Source organism: Ambystoma mexicanum, chromosome 7p (assembly GCF_040938575.1).
Source record: "Ambystoma mexicanum isolate Mex_15411 chromosome 7p, UKY_AmexF1_1, whole genome shotgun sequence".
Taxonomy (NCBI): Eukaryota; Metazoa; Chordata; class Amphibia; order Caudata; family Ambystomatidae; genus Ambystoma; species Ambystoma mexicanum.
This window is the reverse complement of record NC_090939.1, coordinates 255,591,478-255,615,834: the sequence shown is the minus strand read 5'-3', so window position 1 is coordinate 255,615,834 and position 24,357 is coordinate 255,591,478. Positions and strand designations below refer to the sequence as shown.

General features: G+C 49.8%; 1 protein-coding gene across 1 annotated transcript in view; it reads right to left on the bottom strand.

The window, feature by feature from the left end:
• The window catches only part of PATL2 (PAT1 homolog 2), a 1,529,270-nt gene that overhangs the window by 378,168 nt on the left and 1,126,745 nt on the right, over window positions 1-24,357 (bottom strand). Inside the window, exon 15 of the mRNA XM_069636258.1 lies at window positions 18,151-18,302. Within this exon, the coding sequence (XP_069492359.1) occupies window positions 18,151-18,302 (152 nt within the window). The remainder of the gene's footprint in view (window positions 1-18,150; window positions 18,303-24,357) is intronic.

Below are 24,357 nucleotides of genomic sequence, written 5' to 3'. Positions count from 1 at the left end.
TTTATCTCCCCACCTAATTGCATTACTCTTGCTAGAGCATTAGTCCTATCCAAAATAGACTATTGTAATGCCCTTTACTTAGGCACTAGCCACAAAAACATCAACAAACTTCAAGTAATTCAAAATAATGCCATCAGGGCCGCCCTCAACATTCCCAAAAAGGCGCAAATCTCTGAGACTAGACGCAAACTACGCTGGCTCCCAGTCGAGCATAGAATATCCCTCAAAACTCTGGCCCTTACACACAAAGCCAGAGCCAACTTGGCACCAGCATACCTTACCAACCAACTTACGCCTCACACCTCCTCAAGACCACTCAGAGCAGCACAAGCTAACACTATGTCCATACCGAGATTCAAACTTCATAACTCGGGAGGAGCTAGCTTCCCTGTACAAGCTTCTAAATTATGGAACACAATCCCAGCGCTTTTGCGAGCAGAACCGTCATTTAACCGCTTCAAACATAACACGAAGTGTTGGCTTCACAACATGGACTCTATGACAGCCTAACTTACTGCTCCTATTGTGATTGTCCGCTGATTGTACACTATGTATGTATGACATCTTTGATCATGTTTATATGCACCTGCAACACTAAATATGTACATACCTGTAACTGTAACATAACCCTTTGTTGACGGCTTTTAATTGTAACTGTAACCAGATCTAATTTACGCGCCCGTATGCCCCCGGGCCTGGCTGCGCTTTATAAATAAAATAAATACAAATACAAATAGTAGAGCTCCTATCCCAGTGTCAGAGGCATCTGTCTGCACAATAAAAGGTCTTTGGTAATCAGGGGCCCTGAGAAAACGGGCCTGGTACAAGGAGTGCTTTAAGCCATTGGAGGCCTTCTCACACTCTTCAGACCAAGTTACCTTCTTGGGTTTCTTTGGAGTGGTGAGAGCAGTTAGAGGGGCAGCTATGGTGCCATAGAAATTTCTCTAGTACCCAGCGAGTCCTAAAAAGGCTCTCACTTGGGTCCGAGTAGTGGGGGTAGGCCAGTCTTGTATTGCTTGTACTTTACTGGGTAGAGGTTGTATCCTCTCTCCACCTACTTCATGTCCAAGGTAGACCACTGATCCTTGTCCAATCTGGCACTTACTGGCCTTTATGGTTAAGTTGGCCTTCTGAAGAGCCTGTAACACAATATTGGTGTTTCACATGGTCTTCCCAGGTGGCACTGAAAACTGCTATATCTTCCACATTTGCAAGACAGAATTCATCCAACCCATTCAAAACATGATTCACAAGCCTCTGGAAAGTGGCAGGTGCATTCTTCAACCCAAAAGGCATTATCCTGAACTGGTAAAGACCCTCTGGTGTTGAGAAAGCCGTCTTCTCCTTGGCATGTTCTGCAAGGGCTATTTGCCAACAGCCTGCAATGACGTCAAATGTGCGGAGGTATTTGGAGGCACCCAAAGTATCCACCAGCTCATCTGTTCTAGGCAAGGGGTGTGCATCTGTCTTGGTGACAGCATTCAGAGCCATGTAATCCACACAGAACCTCAACTCAGAAGTACCTGCTTTTGGAACCAATACCATTGGGCTGGACCAAGGACTACTAGAGGGTTCAATCACCCCAAGATCCAACATTTTGTTGATCTCCGTCTTAATGTAAGACCTTAGTTTGTCTGACATTCTGTATCCCCTACTGTGGATAGGTACACTGTATCCTGCGTCAATGTCATGTTTGCACCAAGGTATCAAACCAGGGGAATGTGAAAACAAAGGGGAAAACTGCCCAAGCAAACCTTTCACCTCTGCTTGTTGATCAGAAGTCAAGTGAGGGGCCACATGGACACCCTCAAAGGAGCTGTCTGAAGGACCACTTTGGAACAGATGGGGGAAGAGGTTCTGACTCCTCTTCCTCAACATCTGAAGCCAGTAGTAGTGCAGCGATTTCAACTCTTGGGATGAAAGCGTTCAGTCTATTTACAATGAACACTTTTGGAGCCTGTCCAGCCCTTCCAAGGTCCACTAAATAGTTGATCTCACCCAGTGACTCCACCACTTTGTAAGGGCCTGACCATTTGTCCTGCAAAGCTCTAGACCTTATAGGGTTCATGATCAGGACTTCCTGACCAGGTGTGAAAGTGATGAGGGAAGCTTTCTGGTCAAACCAATGTTTTACCAGTGCTTGCCCTGCCTTCAGCTTCTCACTAGCCAGACCCATCAGGATTAACATCCTTTTTCTGAGCCCTAACACATACTCCATTACGTTGGTAGTAATAGGGGAGTGGGCATCTCCCACCCCTCCTTGACTATGGCTAAGATCCTCTTACAAGGAGACCAAACAGAAGTTCAAAGGGGCTGAAGCCAACACCCTCTTGTGGTACCTCTCTGTAAGTAAACAGTAAGAATGGTAACAGAAGATCCCATTTTCTTCTTTTGGGTTCTTCCAGAGCCCCTATCCTGCTTTTCAAGGCTGTTAAACCTTTCCACAAGACCATTTGTCTGTGGGTGGTATTCGGATGAAAACTTCTAGGTGACACTACATTCTTTCCACATGGCCTGCATATACTTTGACATAAAGTTGCTGCCCCTATCAGACAACTTCTTTAGGGAAGCCAACCCTAGTAAATATGCCAAGTAACTCTTTTGCAACTGACTTGGCAGTCACAGTCTTCAATGGGTTGGCCTCGGGATATCTGGTGGCATGGTCGACCAGCACCATGTTTGATTGACAGCTAGGCTGAGTGAATGGGGGTATGCTGCATAAAAGCAGGGCTTTGGGGGCTGGAACTTCAGAAGTCGCCAAAGGACCTAAGAATCCGAGGAGGGAGAAGCTGAGCCGACCTGCAACGACGAAACCCCGGTGGAGCCCTGCTGAACCGTCTCACCACTTTTCCCCAACGACAGAGGAGATCTCCAGTCCGGAGAGTCTTCTTCCTTTGACTGGTGGGGATAACCTATTGGCTGAGGATTTTTGGGGGTTAGGGGGAACCAATAATGTTGATCCCTACCCTCTCAAATGGTACACCCACAACAGGGAGTGGTACCAATGGAGCTTGGATTGTTAAGCAACTCTTATCAGATAACTGGCAGGTGGCACAACTCCTGCAGTGACTTTCTACTTGCACCCCCATCTTGGTCCAGTAGAAGTGCAAGGATAACCTTTGCTTGGTTCTCTTGATTCCAACGTGACCAGGAAGGGGCACTTCATGCGCCAGCTGCAGGAGGAAGGGTCTTACAGCAAGGGGAACCACCAACCTCCTATGGTCTCCTTCTGTAGACTCTGTAGGCTCACTGTACAGGAGCCAACCTCCCCAATAAATCCTATGCTTCCCAGGAGGTTCACCCTCAAGCTAGGAGCAGGCCTGTCTCCTTAGCCTTCCAGAGATGGCACTCACGTTGGCCTTTACTGAATTATTCTCTGTCAGGACCACCTTCTACTAAAAAATCTTTTAGTTCAGGATGGTCATTTGGATCAAATACTTCAGGCAACACCACTACCTCATCAGGTTCGGGTGTTTGACCAACTACCTCCACCTCAGTGGTAGGTGAGTTAAAGGGAATATTCACTTTCCCTCTTTTGGAATTTCTGACTCCTTTAGCCTTGGGTTTCCCCTTTGGCTGGGGCATTGCACTGGTCTTGGCCAGTGCTGCCCTGGTTTAAGACTGTGTGCAGGGTCTTTCAGATGCATCTCCCACAAGCCCTAAAGCTCTGAGATTATTTCCCATCAAGACCTTTCCTGGGACGTTCTCTTGAATGCTCACTGGAATCCTCACTGCTGTACCATTCAAAGTAAGAGTTACAGGTATTACTCCAAACATGAGAGGTGGGCCGTAAGCCAACTTAGTGGTTAACAGAGTAGCTCTGGCAACTTCCTCTGGGTCTACCAAGGTAGATTCAACTACACCCACTATCCCTAAGAGCTGGAGTATCTTTGATCAGCACACTGTCCTTAAAGTAGTGCTTGGTATTATCTGGAATCCTAGCATAAGCCTCTGAGACTTTAGGCTCACAGGAACCCAGGGAACTAAAACTACCTCAGAATCTATGCCACTGGGGAAGGAATCTGAGAAGGATGCTCCTGTAATCTCTTCTTCCTCATAGGAGGAGAAGGCCAGATTAGCGGAGTGGACCCCAAGGTGTTGATCTTACATCTGGGACCCCCCCCTTCACACGGTCAGTTGCTCCACAAGCAAAACAAGATCCACTGGGTCTGTTTACATAGGGAGGCTTACTATAACCGGAGTTCTGTCTGGGAGGGTGACCTCCACTACCATGCGAGTTATCTTGTGACTTACCCTTTTTTTTTTTTTTACTTTGTGGTCCTTTTGGGAGGAAGTTTTATCAGATTCACCATGCTCCTTATCTTTGGACTTTTTCCCCTCTTCCTGCTTACCAGGATGAGTCTTGTCCTTATGGGACACTATGTGACACCCACAAATCTGCTGCTATGGCTAGCTTCTTAGGATGCATCTCCTTTGAATCTGCCAAATGCTGCCTAAGCTCAGGGGAACAAGATGCAAAAATGTGTTCAAGCATGACAAGACATATCATGCCTTCAAAAGTGGAGACCTTATAACCTTCAACCCAGCCAGTCAAGTTTTTAAAGGATTCAGTTACATAAGACGCCCAAGTACCACCTTCTTTCTTTTTGTACTCTCTGTATCTTTAAAAGTATTGGGCAGGAGTCTTTCCAAACTTTAAGATGAGAGTTTGCTTCAGCATTGCAAAATCTGCTCTCAGCTTTTGACATTTCCATAATGGCACTGCAGCCAGAATGGGGCAGTCTGCTAAGTAACCAGGCAGTTTTATCAGCATTGTCAACCTGTTGAACTTCACATGCATACTCAAAAGTATTCAGCCAGTCTATAAAGTCATACTTGTCATCATACACACTAAGCAGATCTTTAGGGAACAGAGGATGAGAGGAAGACTCAGACCCATGTCCAGGACCCTTCGATCCATTGGAAACTTGAAGCTTGGCCAGTTCCAACTGGTGATCCCGGTCCTTCTGTTTTTCTGCCTGCTCCATCCTCAGCTTGGCCTTGTTAAATTCAAGCTCCTTCTGCCTAAACAGCAGTTCTTTCTTCTTTAATTCAAGCATGGCCTCAGCATCAGCACTGGCAGAGGAAATATGGGACATCACTTTATCTAAATCCCCATGGGCCCCATTGATGAGTGCAGTGACAGACTTGTCAGTTCTGCCAGTGAGAGCAGCCCCACCACCTTCTGCACTTTCCTCAGGAGCTATGGCACTGAGTTGTCACTCTTGCCATTCCAGGATTCTTTGACTAATTTCCATTTTTGTGCCTTGAGAAGGTAAATCCCTCTCAGCGCACACCTTTCTTTACGTTTCAGATTTAGAAGCATTTAAGGTTAACAAGATACTTGTTTTCATATTCACTATGTGTCCTGGGTAGAAATAACTTTAAATGCCTTCACTAGTATGCAACACTGGATACCTTCAGTCCTATCCCACCGCTGTACATTAATTTGTTAAGATGGATTTCTGAACTCTGACCTGGTGGGCAGAAGTTCAGAAGGCCAGCCTATTTTCTTGGATGTGCTGGGCACATCGGGAGGTGAATCTGAGGCATCTCCGAGAGGCAGAGCAGCCCCGAAAACCATGGCCTGGCCGGCCTCCATGGAGCTATTAGAATGATGTTGAGTTGGTGAGACTCCTTGATCTTGCAAATCACTCTGAATTAGCAGTGTGGGCGGAGAGGAGTACGTCCTCATGCCGTTCCACTGAAGTCAAAATGCGTCGCCGAGGAACCTGGGGCCGTGTCCCTGCCAGGAGGTGAACTGAGGGCACTTCTTGTGCCAGGTGGAAAAGAGAACAACAGGTGGGGTCATCCCCAGGTGGAAGATCTCCTGAATAACGAGGTTGTTTAGCTGCCACTCGTAATTGTCTGCTCCAAGCCTGCTGAGCCTGTCCACCTCCATGTTGGATTCCCCCGGGAGGTGGACTGACTAGATGTCATTTTACAGGGCCCGCTCCCACATGTTGATTGCCAGTCTGCACAGGGGCGGGGATCTGGTGCCTCCCTGCTTGTTGACATAGTACATACTGGTCGAGTTGTCTGTCTGGATGAGGACAACCTTGCCCCTGAGAAGTGGTAGGAATGCCCCGAGGGTTAGCCAGATGGCGTTCAGCTCTAGCCAATTGATGTGGTACTCTTGCTCTTGTAGAGTCCATGTGCCGTGGACAGAGAGATCGTCCAGGGTGGCTCCCCAGCCCTCAAGCAAGGAATCCGTGGTGACACTGGCCTATGCGGTAGGCAGCCGAAAGGGCTTGTCCGTCCATAGGTTGCAGTCCCTGGACCACCATGTCAGGTCCGGGTGGAGAGATGGCGGAACGTTGATCATCTCGGATTGAGAGCCCTGCTCCTGGTTCCATGAGACCACGAATTGCAGCCGAATCTTCCTCGTCCTCAATCTCGTGCGCGGGACGGCTAATAGGACCGCCGCCAATAGACACAGGAGATGTTGGTACCACCATGCCAAGGTCACACCTCTGCTGAAGAAGTGGGGGGTGGCCCTCTTGATGGCCGAGATCTTGTTCTCCGACGGAAATACCTTCTCGGAACACGTGTCCCAGATGAGGCCCAAGAATGTCAGTCTGCGCGGGCTGCAGCTGTGACTTCTTGAGATTGTTCATAAGGGCATGGAAGAGTGGTGCACCTCTTCCGGAGATGTAGCCCTGATGAGCCAGTCTTTGAGGTATGGGTAGATGGAGGCCCTGCGCTCTGATGAGGGCCACCACCATAATCATGAGCCTGGTAAAGACCCTGGGAGCCGAGTTGAGGCCAAACAGAAGGACCTTGTACTGAAAATGGAAGCCCATGATCCTGAATCGTAGGAAAGAATGATGGGGCTGCCAAATCGGGATGTGTAGGTACACGTCCCTCAGATCCAGGGAGCACATCCATTCTCCCTTGAACAATGTCTCTGCAATAAAAGCTGGCGTAACATCTTGAATTTTTGCAGGGGTAAGGAGAGGTTGAGGGCGGAAAGGTCCAGCACAACTCTCAGGCCCGCCTGGTGGTTCTTCTGAATGGTGAAAATCCTGGAGTAAAAGCCCAAGCCTCGCTTGGAGGCTAGGACTTCCTCTACTGCCTGGCTCTGTACGAGCGACTGGATCTCTGTCAAAAAGAGTTGCTGTCCCAACCTGTCGGAGTGGAGGGGATGAGGGAGGAGCTGCTGGGATAGGGAGAATTCTCTGTAAAGGCTAATTTCCCAAACCTATTGAGTCCCCCAGCAGCTTTGCTGGATTTTTGGGGCTTATTTTTTCTCCTGCTAAGAGTGAGACTCTTTTACTCCGACTCTTAGACATGATTTGAGGTGTTCCTTTGTTTTTCCATGTGTTTTATGGGCTATGGGGTCTTTTACTCCATAGGGTCTCATGTGTTCATGTGGGTTACACAGCACCCTCCGTGCAGTAACCCAGGGGTGTCGTAGCGACCCCCAAACATAGACTCCATAAACTGGGATTGGCTACTGTCTCCCAGGGCATGTAAAGTCACCATTGGCTTTACTACTCCCAAATTATGAACAGAAACCAGTACAAACCATCATATTGTGGACGTACTGGTTGGGGCAATTCGATTGCCCCGGGGTCTGTTGTCCGAGGGGGCACGTCTCCGTCCCCCCTGATCGAATTTTGGCTGGTGGCAGTGGATACTACTTTTTATATTCGACCGCGAATATATATCTATGGGATTTTCCCATTGTTCGAGACTACAAACAATTATTTAATTCTTATAGCCTCGAACATACCGCTGGTATTTATTTAATATTAATTCACCGGTTGGTATTTTTTGCCAGAACTCTATTCTAAAATGGCGTTTATGTTCCCTTTTGTGACTCCAACCCAAGTCGAGCCCTTTGTTCCACTTTTTGGCAGGCTTCTCCACAGAAGCCTCCAAAAGTCGTGCCACTCTGTCTGGGTACCACAGGGGGTGTGGGAGGGGGTTTAGGCACCCTGGACTGAGTGGTCTTGGCAACTCAAGTCGCACTCTTGTGTGATTGGCCCAAGTGGTGAGCCGGCCGGCTCAACACTTCGCATGTTTGATTGACAGCTAGGCTGAGTGAATGGGGGTATGCTGCATAAAAGCAGGGCTTTGGGGGCTGGAACTTCAGAAGTCGCCAAAGGACCTAAGAATCCGAGGAGGGAGAAGCTGAGCCAACCTGCAGCGACGAAACCCCGGTGGAGCCCTGCTGAACCGTCTCACCACTTTTCCCCAACGACAGAGGAGATCTCCAGTCCGGAGAGTCTTCTTCCTTTGACTGGTGGGGATAACCAGTTTTGCCTTCTTTTCACCTTCCTGGAGCATCTCGTGGCCGCCTTGCCCGTGCCAAGCACCCCGGCAACTGGAATTCCACGGCTTACCACTACCGCGAAGAGAAGGGTAGTACCTTTTAACCGAAGAACTCCGCGGCTGGTTTCTTCCCTGGCAGTGCAACGACCTTCATCTTTCCTCCACAGCGAGACCACCTCTTCCTCTGGACGAAACACCGACTTGCACCCACTGCCAGGAACAACTGCCCCTGCTGGAGCTTCCTTCACACTTAAGGTACTGTGTCCCGCCTGGCTTCCCTTGCGACAGATTGTTCGGGGTGACAGTAAAGCCTCGTCTTTCTAACCTGAGCTGGCCTGGGACAACCTAGCCAACTTTTCCTGAATGAATTTCATTCTTTGTGTGCGAACTACCTACAAGACTCTTTGGGCATAACCCCACTGTGAACCTGGACCCCTTCTGCTTGCTCTCTCCAAGAGTGGGCCTTGCAATTGACTTCCTTGCTCTCCAGTAGAACTCTGCCTAGCCTGCCTTACTGTGGTTCTTTTAAAAGTATTGAAACTTGTGTGCTTCCATAACTGCCTTTTCCCCTCCCTTTTTAATAACTTTTTAGAGTGCCATCTTATGTTAAGCGCTCACCTCTGTCTGAAAATAAGTGGTGTTTCTCATTAAGACTTGTCTAATAAGTAATTAGGGATATATATATATATATATATATATATATATATATATATATATATATATATTAGTGACTGTGCTGAATTTACTTAACTCTTTGCTGCTAGTGTAATTTACAAGTGTGTCTTTAAATAAATAATTCTATACATTTACACCAAAGCTCTGGTCAGTGTTTGCTTGTGCTACTGTATCTCTGTACCTATTGTGTATACTCTACATACTGCCTAACTCTGCTTGAGGGAAGTCTGACTGCTCAGCCACAGCTACCAAGTGAATCTGTGTGGTACAGACTGCTACCAAGTGGGTTTACTGCCAAACACCTGTAGTCTTAAATCTTTTGCAGTGGTCCCCAAGGGAACTGCACAGGTTTCTGCCTAACAGGAGGCAGTTCCCCGTGGATACTACAGAGAGGATCCAGGGGTCCATGAAATTCTGGTGCCAGAAATGTGCATGGAGAGCAAGCCTGCCCCCCACTGGAGACATGTGGACCCAAAGGGGCGTGTCATGCCTTCTTTCACTCAGAGGCTGTCGCGAAGGAGGGGGGACTGGAAAAAGCCCTTACTCTCCCCCCACCCCCCTTTTTGTTGCTTGCACCAGTACGGAGATGGCGAGATGTCCGGCTGCTTGGATCTCCGTTTCTGGAAGCAGCGGAACCCTGCATATGTAGGCCCCCTGTCAGGGCACTACTGTGACTGGGTGTACGACTTGGGTGTGGTCTTTGTCAAGATGGATAAAGATTTGGTCGTTTGTGAGTGGTTTTTCATCTTTTCCAGCTCCTCCCCCGTGGTAGAGTGGAAGAGGTTTGCCCCCCTCTCTGTTAGAGAGAATTCTCATTTATGGCTAATTTCCCTTAACTAGTGAGTCCCTCAGCAGCTTTGCTGGATATCTGGGGTTTATTTTTTTCCACCTAATAAGAGTGTGAGCTTTTTCCCACTCTTACAGTGTATTTTTTGTGTGTGTAGTACCGGGCTATGGAGTGTCACCAACTCCCGAGACATCTTTATTTGTGTGTCACACAGCACCTTTAGTGCAGTGACACAGGGATGTCTTTTAGACTCCATTTCTGGGGACGACTACTGTCCCCCAGAAACATGTAAAGTCACCATTGGCTTTACTAGTCCTTTTAAAATACAGATCCAGTTCAAACAATCTTACAATGGAGTACTGGAGGGGAATATATTTCCCCTGTCCTTCTGTAACTCAAGGGGCACTTTGTGTCCCCCTTCTCGACTCGACATGGTTGGTGGCAGTGGTAACTATCATTTTTACACAGATTCCTGTGTTAATGTTCTGGCTGTGGTGACAGACTCAAACATAAAACCTGCTACCCCATATTGTTTTTATCTAGGGTCCTAGCGTGGTTTCCCACCATTTTGTGTTGGAAATGTCTTTCTGGTTTGCTTTTCGCGCCAAACCAGGTTTGGTTTCTTTGTTCGCCGTCCTTTGGTGTCTAGGTGGGCTGAATGTGAGGGAGGGGTTTAGTAACCCCCTGCACAGGGTCTCCTTGGAGACCCAAGTTGCACTCTGGCGATTGGCTGAAGTGGTTGTCCGGTCCGGTCAACCCCCCCTGCTGTGTGATTGACAGCCAGGCTGTGTGAATGGGGGATTTTGGCATAAAAGGCAGGACTCTTGGGCTGGAAGTCAGAGCCACCACTGGAACTACAAGAAGCCGAGAAGAAGACGGTTGCTGCAACTCCTGGATCCTGGTGAAGCCCTGCTGCAGTCCTGAGCTATCTCCCCTTCAACAACAGAGAAGATCCGGTACAGAGTCTTCCCTTAAGCCTGGTGGGATCAACCAGCTCACCTTCAACAGCCAGGGAATCCTCTTCTGGGTCAAAATCACTGCACAGAGATGTAGTGGTCCGGATAGCCATCAGCAGAGCCCTCTCCTGTTTTTAAGGAGCGCACCTTTTATTCATCGTTGCTTAGCTGCTGCTGGCCTCATCCCTGGGTAGTGCAGATCACTCCAGACCTCCACCTTGTCCCCATGACTGAAGCTTCAGGAACCGTGAGTCTGCAGGAACTACCATGAACAACTGCCGTAGCACCAGCTTTCATCATCCGAATAAGGCACTGTGTCCATTTGGTCGTTCTCTCCTTCCGACCTCGAGGAATCGGGGCGAACCCTTTTCCTTTCCGAAGGCTTGTCTTTTCTTCCTTCCGTCTTATAACTTGCTTCCCTTTTGCCAATACCTAGTACTCCTGGCAAACTTTAATTGTGAACTGTTCTAACTGTGTGATCCTCGACAACAGAGCCCCTGCTCCATTCGACACTGGCGCAGACCTATTGACCTTTATCTGCCTCTTAGAAAAACGTCCTCTGATTCTATTGCCTTGACAAAAGTATTGCCTATGATTTTTACCTACTATTCCCTTGTTTTAAATTCTATGTGCCAAGTATGTTTGACTTAGGGTGCATTTCTTCTCGCGGGTACGTGTTATTTTTAGTAAGACCGAACTGTCATTACTGTCAAAAGTGATCGCGTATTAACCCACGATAACGTCTTTGTTTCAAAACCCTGGTCTGTCAAATTTTAATGTACTTATCTCGAATTGACCGGAACAAGAGGAATTGATTGTGTGTGGTATATTTAGAGAGTGGTTTTATGTAATAGAAGTGAAGTGTTTTGTGAACAGATGGTTTAAAAATAAATGTACTTATATTTTTTAACCAGAAACCTTGTGTCAGTGTTTGAGTCACAGTAATTGTAGTCCTTTGTGTAATCTCTATTACTGCTCATTTGCTCTTGACATGTGTTTGGCTGCTCAGCCATCGCTACCACTTTACTGTGTAGCACAGGCTTGTACCAAAGGTGAAATTGTACTATCACTTGTAGTCTTAATTATATGTAGTGTTCCCTAAGAATAATGCATATGATTCTGCCCAACACCCTCGAACGGTTGATCCAATATGCGTTCCTGGACGTCAGGGTTGAATTTCGTAGGCCGGAGTCTGGCTGTCCTTCTCATCTCTGTGGTGATACAGATGGCACGGCCAAAGGTGTCAATATGGGCCACAGTGGATTCCATTAGGTCATGCGCCACCAGCTCAGCCTCAGCGAGCCCCGCTTTAAAACGTGATTGGCTATGTGTAGGGAGTTCCGGGAGGAAGTCCGCGATTTCCTGCCATAACCTTTGGGTAGCCGCCACCAGCATGGCGTCTGCATTGGCCCGACGAGGATGCAATGACGCGCGGGAATAGAGTTTGCCGTACGCCTCCAAGACAGTCTCCTCCTTGCCCAGCAGCGCCACAGAGGAGACAGTTGAGGACGACTGCTGCTTGGAGAATAGTGATGCCGCAGCCATCACCGAGAAGTGTGGCTGAGGCTGGGCCGAGAGCAAAAATGTATACCCCTCCTCCTCCATTTGCCTGTACTTGGCATCCAGGCATCGATTGACCGGCTAGGCCCAGTGGGCTTAAGCCAGCCCTTCTTGGCCAGGGAGACTACATCGGTCTGCAGAGGAATCCCTGTCTTGGCAGAGGGGCGTCACGTGAGGATTTCAGCCAGAAACACCCTCTGCCGGCTGCTTGACCTCCGGCTCGGGTAGGCTCAGGTATTCCGGCCAGCCCACAAGACGTTCGTGGAAGGCTCTGGCTGAGGATGGTATGTCTGGATCTTCCTCTTGGTTCGTGTCCTGCGGATCAGGAGGATCCTGCGGAGGTGGAGGAATAGTTGGAGCCAGAGGCTGGGGCACAGGAACCGCAGCCTGGGCTGAGGAGGCGGCAGAGGCTGGTATGGAACCGCCTGAGTAGTCGGCTGGGGAGCCGGGACAAGCAGCTGCACCAGGGCCAGGGGCACAGGTGGAGGCACTTGCGGTGCCACTAGCATAGTCAGGAGCACTTCCCCGATGGCGTCCCTGAGGATAACCTCCATACAAGGTGACCTCATGAGGCCAAGGAACCTCTCTAAGAACCCCTCCTCACTGGCCATAGAGGTGGCATGGGGTACTGACGAGTTAGACGGGAGCTGCTGGAGCCACTGCATACCCTGCCCATATGGACACAGTGAGAAGCTGACCCGCGCAAATAAAAGGGATAGGCTGTAGGCCACGTACCTGGTTGAGGCCAGTCCCACCTTGACACTTGTTCTTCGTCAAATTCCTGTAATGGCGGCCATCTTGTCGAGCTGCCTGCCACGTGCCTGCGACGTGTTGCTCGGCTCGCTGGGCCCAGCCTCCTCCAAGACGCTTGCGTTTGGATCACAAGGCCTACCCTGCTCCTCGGGTCTAGGCCCAGTAGGTGTGACACCTTTGACCATGGGGGGGGGGGGGGGGGGGCTGGTAGAGCTGCGTTTAGGAACCACCTCAGATGTACTGCCAGTACTAGAGCGTAGCCCCTCTGCCATATTGCCGGTACAAGGGCAGAGCCCCTCGGATGACAATCCAGTACGAGAAACTTCCGGTCCCTCAACACTACCACCAGGAGGATCCGAGGATCCAAGGATTCCTCGGCCGGTAGCTGCAGCAGCCTCGGTACACGTGCAGGTATAAGGACTTGAACGGTCCCTCCGCGCGGGAGAGTCCTTGAGAAGGAGTCTTCTTTGCGGGGTGCGATGGAGAATAGTGGCCCTCCTGGGGCTTGGCTCAATGTTTCACGAAGTTCTTGAGATCCTCTGGAGGAGACTTCTGGAAGAGCTCCCTCCAGCTGTCTAGTCTGTTCAGCGCTTTCGAGAACAACGAGCCCCACGCTGTAAAAGCTTGCAAACTGCGGTCTGGGCCAAGGCAACATAGGCAGAGGGTATGGGGGGGTCTGAAGTTGGGGAGAGCCCGTTGCGGGAAGGACACATTCTGAACCCTGTGGAAGTCGACATGCACCGGGGAGGAGCGTGACGCCTGAGCACCAAGCAGCTGAATGATAAAAAGACAGTATCCGCGCGTGGAATTGCATGGCCGAAGCTAAACTCAGGATCACTGATGAATTCGGCCCGTTCCCGTCGATGCGGAAAAGGGGACTGAGGTGTGGCGCCGGAGGGCGGGGTCAGGGCAGCGCATGCTCCCTGGGCCGCACCTCTAAATTTAAAGGGGAAGAAGGTTTCTGGTGAAAAAGGTTCCGTCTTCCATTCAGTATGGAGGAAAGGGGACAGGACGCAAGTACATGGTGGTGGTGTTCCCGTGAAGATAGTTACCGCCTTGCCCTTTAGGGACACGAGGAGTGACATGAGGGCCCAGAACACTGCCCGCGCTCCAGGATGTTGATATGAAGATCCTTCTCTGGTAACCACAAGCCTCTGGCGTGCAGACATCCAGTCTGCGCTCCCCATCCCTCTAGGCAGGTGTCCATGGTGACCGTCTCCTGGGTGGCAGGTTCCGGAATCCAGTGCCTTGGGCGATGTAGGTGCAAACTCCCCACCATACCATTGTCCGTCGGAACTCGTCGAGCAAAATCTTGTATGTGAAGATGCCGGACACCTGTATCCAACAGGCATCCAGCAATTCCTGGAGGGGCCGCTTCTGCAACCTGCAGAGACGGACGAGGTAGATGCAGGACAACATAATGCCCAGCAATGACTTGATGGCTCGCACCATGGCCATCCTCTGACGACAGCCACTGCACCTTCCCCAGAATGGCTGCTATCCTCTCCTCCAAGGGAGATGGCAGGCAAGACACTGCAATGGCATCAAGCAGGACTTTGGATAGTTAGTAGCCAGACGGTTTTGTCCGTGTGTCCTTGGGTCAGCTCTGCAAGTGGGCAGGAATCAGCCATTCGTCCAGGTATGGGTATACGTGTATGCCCTGTAGGCGTAGATGGGCCACCACTGGGGCAAGGTACTTCATGAACACTCTGAGGGCCAACTTCAAGCTGAATGTTAGGGCCTTGAATTGGTAGTGTTGTCCCTGCACTACAAAGCATACAAATGTTCGGTGTTTCCTGTGAATGGGGACGTGAAAGTAGACAAACTCCAGGTCCAGCGACAAAGTCTCCCTTTTCCAGTTGGCAGCGCACGTGTTGCAACCTGACCAGCCTGAATTTTTGGGACTTTAGGTATTTTTTCAGACATTGTAGGTCTAGAAAGGGCCTCCAGCCCGATCTTCCTGATGAACAAAAATTATCTGGAGAAGACTCCAGAGCCCCGGAGTCGCTGAGGAACTAGCTCTATCGCCCCTTATCGCAGCATGGCCCGTGCCTCCTCCTGGAGCTCTGGGATGTGTTGCTCCTGATGGGCTACGGGGGGGGGGGGATCTACAGGCACCTGTGCTGAAACTCCAGGGTATGTCATTGGGCGAGGGCGTCCAGCACCCATCTGTCAGTGGTGATCTTTCGCCACTCGCTTACTACTTGGTCAGCCGGCCTCCCACCGGGGTGCACGGGTGGAGGCCCAATGTTTGTCGGTTCAGGCTTGCTTCAGCGCTGGCGTTCTGCCCTACGGGCAATGCTGTCCTCCGCTACCATAGTCCTGGGAACAGCCGCTGTAGCCTTCCAGATTGCCTGTAGGGACTCATCGACAACCTTCCCAAATAGGTTCTCTGTCGAAGGGCATGTCCAGTACCTTCACTTTGACTTCCTGGCAAAAATTCGAACCCTTCATCCAGCCTTGGCGACTAAAGCAGACACCGTTCCCCATCTGCCGGAATCCTGTGCCAGCGACTTTGGTGGCGTGATGAGACGCTACCCCCCCAGTTCTGGAAGAGAGATTGCCTCCATCTCATCATTGGGGAGGAACTACAAAATCAGACCTAGCTTGTACCACAGCTCCCTGTTGTACCTGGCTAGGATGGCAAGTGCGTTGGCCACCTTGATAGTGAACGCTGCAGTGTAATTCCCTTTCGTTCCCATGGCGCCAAAACTCCTTTCCATCACTGTGCGGAGGCACCGAAGAAGACGGGTTAGCCGACGGCTTCTCCTTGGCCGCAGATACCACCGAATACAGCGATGGTTGCGACTTCAGGCACTTGGTTGCGGAGTCCGGCACCCGTTACTTCTTCTCCAGCCTATCCAGTTTGGCCGGAGCCGTGCAAGGGATCTTCATGAGGGCCAGGCCCCTCCTCCCATACGTCATGATTGTCTTAGTCTTGGCCTTGCGTCTCCAGTACAAGAAACCCTCCTTCCTTGTTTCTTCGGGCACAAGCTGGAATAGCTCGGAGACTCTGGTGATCATGGAATGGAACAACCCCACCTCATCCGATGGGGACGGCCTAGGTGGCGCATCCAAATGCATAGATTCACCATCCGCTGTGACGATATCCTTGTTTTCGTGGCTGTATCAGCCGTCCCTGTAACCGTATCTGGGTCTGCTGGGGGAGAAGGGGCCTGACCTGAACGTGGAGGCTGAAATTAGGGCATCGGATGACTCTTCCTCTTCTTCGCTGGCAGCTAATCGCGGGCCTGGGGGATCGTGGAACCGGCCCTGGTGGTATCCTCTTCTGGATCTTCGACACCCAAGGTGTGAAGGGTCAACAGGATGTCCTGAGACATTTTTCGGCTGAGCTGGTGGGATTGGGACACTAGGCGCTGCGCCATCGTCGTAGTCATCCTCTTACACGTCATTGTGGACAGTGTGTAAGGACTACAGGCCCTCTTCGTCCATGGATGAAACCTCCCTGGCTTGGGGCATGGCCTGGGAGGGCTGTTTTGGGGACTCCTTGCCTCCTCTTTGTCCCCCCCTGAGGAACTGGCATCTGAGCCGGTCTCCCCTTTTCTGGCGTGCCAGCAGACTTTGCCAAAGTCACTGCAGCAGTGCCACGCCTGTGCTGCGGGGCTTCCTTGACAGGGTCAGCCCTTTAGCAGTCGTGAGAACATCTGCCATCAACTCCATCACTGACAAAGTATAATATGTGCCTATTGGGCCTTCTTGGGCAGTTTGACCCTCTCCTCTGTCTGTGGCTTCTCGGGCTTCTCCCGCAGTTTAGCCAGGATGGATGAATTCTATTTTGAGTAGTGCGACTGTCGGCTGGTAATGGAGGCAGGGGGTGATGTCGATCGAGCCCTGTCCACCTTGGGAGCCGCTTCCGCGGCAACCCCGGTGGACTCGGGCTTGCTGTTCTTGGCCTCATCTTGGGGCCCCCCCGAGGATGAGGCGCCCTCAAAGGCCTTAGAAGACCGATCCTCGGACCGGCCGGTCCTGGTTGAGGCATGACCTTGCTCAGAGCACGGGTCAGAGGCCTTGTCGTTCAGTCACGCGGCCAGTCCACTGTGCATAACCATTGTGCTCTTGGAGAACCTGAGACATATCTAGCACTCCACTGCCTTGTGGTCCGGAAGCAGGCAGTAGAGGCATTGCAGCTGCTCGTCTTCAAAAAACACATTCCGTAGCATGCCCTTCGTGCAGGGCTTGAAGAGGTACCTTCCCTCCAAGGTCGGAGGTACCTTCCCTCCAAGGTCGGAGGTACCTTCCCTCCAAGGTTGGAGGGCGCAAGTAGGTCCAACGGCCTTCTGGAATCTTCGAAGATCTTCACGGAAGGGGCGCTGAAATTCACAGACAATGGATCCCCGCTGTCGACTGATGGAGAAGAGCAGACGGGCTTTTTCGAAACCAAAATAGAACCTTTTTCTGTCAAAAACACAACAAAATGCTCGCAGAGCTTGCATGACGACTCCCTGACAGCTATAATATATCCCCATCGCCTTCGCTCGCTTTGATCGTCTCTGTTTGTTCTGTCTTGTTATTGTCTTGTTGGGTACCCTTAAGCCTCCGGGTCAGTGATTGCGTGGTATAAATACAATAAAATAAACTAAAGAGGACTCCCAACGCTGAAGCGTGCGGTAAAAATCTGAAGATGGCTGCCAGAGGAGGGTCTTAGGGAGAGGACAGTCATTGGATGAGGGCAGTATGGCCCATAGGACAGTGATTGGTTTAAAGGAGAATGACAGTTTGGAAGTAAAAGTGAAACTTTTTTCTTTTACAGAGGATACCCAGCCTGACAACAGTGAATTTTCATGAATCCATGCCAGACCCCATGCTGGAGAATATAATCCAAGCCCCACCGCCCCAACCAACCCCTTATCGCAGGTTATCTCCAATGGCATGCACAGCATGCTGAGGTTTCCTAAAAAGGTTTCTGCTATATAAAACTCAAATAAGAATACATAGGAAGCAATGCTGGTTCTAGTTAACCCAAAACTCCATGTTTTATGTTGTGGTAGACGGTGTATTGAGTGAGATGTATCGCAAAACCACAACACATACACTCTTACACCCCTTTCAAAATTTTGAAAAAATATAAAGTAACCACAATTCATAACCCTTGAATAAAAATAAAACTTTCAGTGTACTTACTCTCCATTGTAACTGCACTCCTCGACTTTCAAGGCATGGTAAATCCTTTCCACCCGATGAGTCTGCTTATCAAGGTACCAGGGCCGTTGGTCCTCTGGTATAAGCAACATTTTCCTTTCAGCCTCTTCCACCTCCAGCAACATCATGAACAACTGCAAACCCGATGCAATCGGAGCAGGGGGTATAAACAAAAAATATATATATTTAGCCACTTACAATTTAAGTAATACATATATGTTCCAATAGAAATGTTAATACATCAGAAAGGCACTTTTGGGGATGGGGGAAGCTAATCTTAACTGTTTCAAAGATTGCCAAACGTCTCTCGCCACAAGGTAAACATTCCAACCACTAAATCCCCTCATATTATTTGTATTTTTGTAGTTATTAAGTTTATATAGCGCTTTACACCAAAGCGCTTTACATTAGAACAAGAATACAAAGAATAATAAAATAGAAGCAATTACAATCATGAGAATTCAGTGAAACAGTATGTAGAACAATTTACCTAGATCAGTAAACGGGTGAAGGGATGGGGAGGAGTAAGGGAAGAGAAGAGGGGGTCAAAGCACGGAATAAGGATGACATTTCAAGGGGGATAGGAGAAGAGATTTCAATGAGGCGCGGAAGGTGGTGTACGTGGGGGTGGAGTGGATAGAAAGGAAGAGAGTTCCAGTGTAAGGGGGCTAGGAGCTGAAAGGAACGGAAATGCGAAGTGGCACAGGGGGATGGAGGAACAGTGAGTAGGAAGAGATCAGCAGATCGCAGGGAACGTGAGGGAGTGTAGAATGAGAGGAGAGAGGAAAGATAGGGGGAGCGAGATCATGGAGGGATTTGAAAACGAGGCAGATTAATTGAAATTTAAGTTGGGAGTGAAAGGGAAGTCAGTCAAGGTATGAAAGCGAAGAGGAAATGGAGTCATGAGGCGCAAGAAAACAAAGGGTACGGAGAGCAGAATGGTAGAGGGATTTGAGGGGAGCAAGATGAGAAGCAGGGAGTCCAAAGATGAGAGTAGAGCAGTAGAAAAGGTGAGGGAAGAGATTAAGAGTTTAGTGGCATGGAAGGTTAGGGAGGAACGGATCTTACGAATGTTGAAGAAATGGTAGCGACAGACGCGAGAGCTAAGAGAAATATGGTGGGAAAAGGAGAGGGAGGAGTCAAAGTGGAGACCAAGATTGTGAGCATGAGCAGAGATGGGGAGATTAGAAGGGGCGGGGGAGTGGATAAAAGGAGGAGGGAGTGGGAAGCGTGTTAGAAGGAAACAATAGGACTTCAGTCTTGTCAGTGTTGAGGGAGAGAAAGTGGGAAGACATCCAGTTTTTGATAGCAGTAAGGCAGGAAGATAGATTGAAGTGGAGGTCAGGAGTGAAAGAAGAGAAGGAGAGGAGAAGCTGGGTATCGTCTGCATAGAAATGGTGAGGTTTACCGAATGAAGAGATGATAGGGGCAAGGAAGGAGGTGTAAAGTGAGAAAAGGCAAGGGCCGAGTACAGAGCCTTGGGGAACACCGTAGTCCAATGGGATAGGGAAGGCGGTACGGCCACCCCAGGAGACAGAAAAGGAACGGTTAGAGAGGTAGGAGGAGAGCCAATTGAAGACAGCCTTTGAAGCCAAAAGAAGAAACAGTATTGAGAAGTAAGGGGTGATCAACAGTGTCAAAGGCAGCAGAAGGGTCAAGGAGGATGAGTACAGAAGATTGCTTGGCATAGCGAGCGGTAAGGAGGGAGTTGAGAACATATGTGAGAGGGGTCTCAGAGGAGTGTTTAGGGCGGAATCCAGATTGAGAGGGGGGAAGGAGAGAATGATTGGATACAAAGGCTGAGAGTAGACTAGGCGTTCAAGAAGCTTAGAGAGGAATAGAAGGAGCGAGATTGGACGGAAGTTGGATGCAAGAAGGGGGGTGGCAGATTGTTTCTTCAGTAGAGGGATGATGGTAGCATGTTTAAAGGCAGAAGGGAAGGTGGCAGAGGAGAGACAGATATTGAAAGAGGTGGTTAAGTAGGAAATGAGAAGAGGGTAGATCGTAGGAATAAGGAGGGTGGGGAGGGGATCAGAGAGGGCAGCGGTGGGATGAGTTTTGGACAGGAGAAGGAAGACACTGGACAGAGACAGGAGAGAAGTCATGGATGCAAGCGGAAGAGGTGGAGAGAGACGGGGAAGGAGGGGAATAAGAAGGGGAGAGAAGAATATTTTGGCATAAGGAAAGAATTTTGGAAGAGAAGAAGTGAGCAAAGTCGGAAGGGGGGAGAAGAAGAAGTGGCTGAGGGGTCAGGAGTAGGCGGGGAGAGAAGAGGATAAAGGGTTTGACAAATACGAGGGTGCGAGGCTTGTGAGTGGAGAAGGTCAGAGTATTAGGAACGTTTAGCCGATCTGACACCAGAGTCATAGAGAGAGTGGTATGAGAAATAGGTGGTTTTATTAGCCAGAGAGCGGAATTTGAGCCAGCGTCGTTTAAGGCGACGGAGGAGGTGACACATGGACAGAGGGTGAATGGAAAGCCAAGGCGGAGAAGGTGTGCGAGAAGGGCAGAAGGAGGAAAGTGGGTAGAGTTGATCGAGACTGGAGGAGATAGAGGAGAATCGAGAGGATAGGGCGTCATTGTCCGAGAAGGAAGAGAAGTCGGAGAGATGGGGAAGGGAAGAAGAGCAGGTATCAAAGAAGAGAGAAGGGCTAAAGTTACAGAGGTCCCGTTAAGAGAAGGAAATGGGGAAGAAGAGGGAGTGGACGAAGGGAGAGGTGGGGTGAGAGAGAAGGAAAGTAGAGCATGGTCAGAGAGATAGTTGGGAAGGGAAGAAACAGATGAGGAGGAGTAGGTAGAGATAAAGAGAAGTCAAAAGTGGAGCCAGATCAAGAGTCCAGAGTGGAGCCAGATGAGTGAGTAGGAGGAGTAGGGAGGTGAGAGAGAAGATAGGAGTCAAGAATGAAGAGGAGTGGGGAAGGTTGAGAGGAAGTGCAAAGTTGAAGGTTGAAGTCACTGGGCACTGTGAGGGGGCAGGGGGAGGCAGAGATGAGAGAGGTGGTGGTCAAGGTCATCATAAAAGGAAGAGAGGGGGGCCAAGAGGTCTGTAGATGATTAGAAAGGAAATGGCGTGAAGGGGAGTAAAGGATTTGAACAGGTATTCAAAGGAAGGGAAGGTAGGAAGAGAGAGTGGAAGTGGAGGAAAGACATTTAGGATGGTAGAGGAGACCAATGCCGCCTCTGCAACCATAAGGGAGAGAGATATGAGAGGAGGAGGAGGAGGGGGGGGTGGTGAGAGATGCAGGTACAGTAGAATTGAAAGGGGGATCCAAGTTTCAGTTATAGAGAAGAATTGAAGGTTAAGTCGGAAGAACATGTCTAGAGCAGCTGCCGTCTTGTTCCAGAGGGATCTGGCATTCCAGAGGGCAATGTCGATAAGACTGGAGGGTACGACAATAGGGGGTTAGATGAGGTTAGAACAATGAGGGACGGTTGGAGGGGGACGGGGTGAACAGGGGAGAGGGTTAAACATAGGGGTGGTATTATTACTCCCCCCTACCATCTACACACCTACCAGTTGGTGAAGATTAGGAAAAGACAAGTTTTTCTGCAAACCTATCTACAAGGCACAAGGTATATACCACATAAAGCTTAGAATCTAAATAGAACAAGTATTGCTACAAAACGTTTTATCTTAAGAACCCCAAGTGTCAATCTTGCAAGGACGTTTCGAAATCCACAATGTGATCTCCAACTACCCTGCAGCCCAGATTAGACCTAGCCCCTCTCTCTGGCCGGCCTCGCTTGGCCCTCCTCCTAGCCTCACCTGTGAGGCTAAGAACCTCGGGTCATCTTTGACTCCACACTTTCCTTCTCCACCCACATCTCTGAGGTCTCTAAAAAGTCAAACTTCCTATTGCACCTCCTCAGAGGCACTCTTCCTTTCCTCTCCTTCCCCCAGAAGCTCACTGTCCCCCAAGCTCTGGTTCTCTCTAGGTTGGACTATTGTAACAGCCGCTTTCTAAATCTACCTGCCTTTACACTTTGCCCTCTGCAACTAGTCCAGAACAAGACCGCAAGACTTGTCCTTGGCCTCAAGCCCTGGGATCGCATCTCTCCAGCTCTGAAATCTCTCCAATGGCTCCCAGTGGATGCAATGATTACATTTATATCCCTCTGCATTGTCCACAAGGCTTTCTGGGGCCTGGGACCAAAATACCTTCAGCTATCCCTGCGCAAATACCTCCCCTCTCGAGCTCTTCGCTCCTCAACCTCCAACTCCCTCAGGGACACCCATTTCTTAAAGAAACGAGCCGGGGGTGGATCGGTCTTTGGCCGGGGCCTCCCTCTGGAACAGCCTTCCTGCCTCTCTAAAACTTGAGGAGAACCATCTCTGGTTCCGGAAGCACCTCAAGACCTTCCTCTTTGCATCTGCCTTTGCTCCCACTCTCCCTTGCTGATCTGCTCTCTTGGTACTGTGCATCTGGCCACCCTCCGTCCCCTTGGCCCAGTTACATGCTCACCCTGCCATGCTTCTGCACTGCCTCCCAGCCACCCCTTGCACTCAGGACTGCATCTGTACCCATACAGTCCCCTAACCCCTGTTTTCTTCTTTTTATGCACTTATCCGACTTACCAAGTTCTGCTGCAGTAAACGTAGCACTTGCTGGCTATACTACCCCTCTTTATTGCTCCATTATATATTTTATTTTTATTTATTATTATTTATCTGTTTTTCCTCTGCTCTGCACTTTCGACTCTCTCCCTTCCACGTACTTTTCCCCCTTTCCCATGCACGATCTCAATGTCACTGGGCCTAGTAAGATCGTCGTTTTGTTCTCCCCTGTCCCTCTCCCTTGCCTTGTCGCGCTCTGAAACACTTGGGTAGGAGCAAATAAAATATCATATCATATATCATATCTCTTCATGCCAGAGGTTCGGGACATAAGAAATCATTTTCTCACAGACTTGGCCCCAAAAAGGTAAAGTTGACATCCCCCAACAAAGAAATACTTCCATGTGGAGAATTTCCTTGGTGGCTACAGGAAACCTGCTTAGTCCAACAGATCTGTGAACCCTACAATCCACATCCATCAGAAGAAATTAAAAGATACATCCTTCCAACAGTGGCCTCTTTTACTTACAAGTTGAAGAATTCCTCATTTCAAACATGCCAGAAGACTGTGGGGGAGAGGTCTGGGCGGCTGGGACACACTGGAACCTGGCAGCTGGGGCGGGGGGAGGGACCAGGCAACAGAGTCAAGAGAGCAGGAGTAAGAGGCAAGGGGTAGGAGACCGGTGGCCAAAGAGGGTGAATTTAACAAGAAAGTGATGACCAGAGGGATGAAGACAGATATTCTAGAGGAGAGAGCTGGAAATTAGAGAGAAAGTGGGCAGTACCCAAGGGGTTGAAGGAAGTGGCAGAGATGAAGGCTACAAAGGAAAAAAGTGTGTTTAGAAGAGCAAAGTAGGTGTCCAAATGGGTGAAGGTGGGAGGAACAATTTGAAGAACGATAAACGTAGTTTCCATAAGGGATAATGAGATAACGAGGCATGATACGTATATTGAGACTAGTATCAGATGGGAGAGAATGTACTGTAGGGACTTTAAAGATTGGGAGACAAGCATTGCCCAATTACAAAGGGGTCGGGGGGTAGAACAAGACTAATAAAGGGGAGTGGAAATAAGTATACTGATCCCGGGGGCGTGGCTTGGCGGACATGAAGTGAGGAAGCAGCACCTCAGAGCTCCTATGGATGAATCAGTAAAACTGTTCCGATACGTTACAAAATTATATGAGAAGGTGTCGAAGGCGAGGCGAACACTTGGGTGAAAAGCTGTTGCAAAGACAGGTGAGGAGCAAACACACAGCGTTCCGAAACAGAGCCGCAAAGAACATGCACCAAGATGGTGGACGGAAGCCAGGTTGCTCACTGAGGAGGTGCAGGCGAGTGCGCAGGAGGCCACGAGAAGCTGCCATACAGACTGCAGAGTGGAAGGGTGAGACAGCGGGTACTCCCACGAGGCTGAGGCAAGCTGCAATGCTACCGCAAAGCCAGCGGATGCCCGGCTGCCGAAGATGCTATTGAGAGGAGCTAGTACAGGATGGAGCGGAGGCAGCAGTAAGGAGCGTTGCGGTAGACTGCACCATAATGGACAGCAATTGCAGGAAGCAGGTGAGCCCAGAGAATGGAGAGCGGGAAGCCGGAGAACAGGCCACGGTGTTATGAAAGATTTCTTAATTGTAT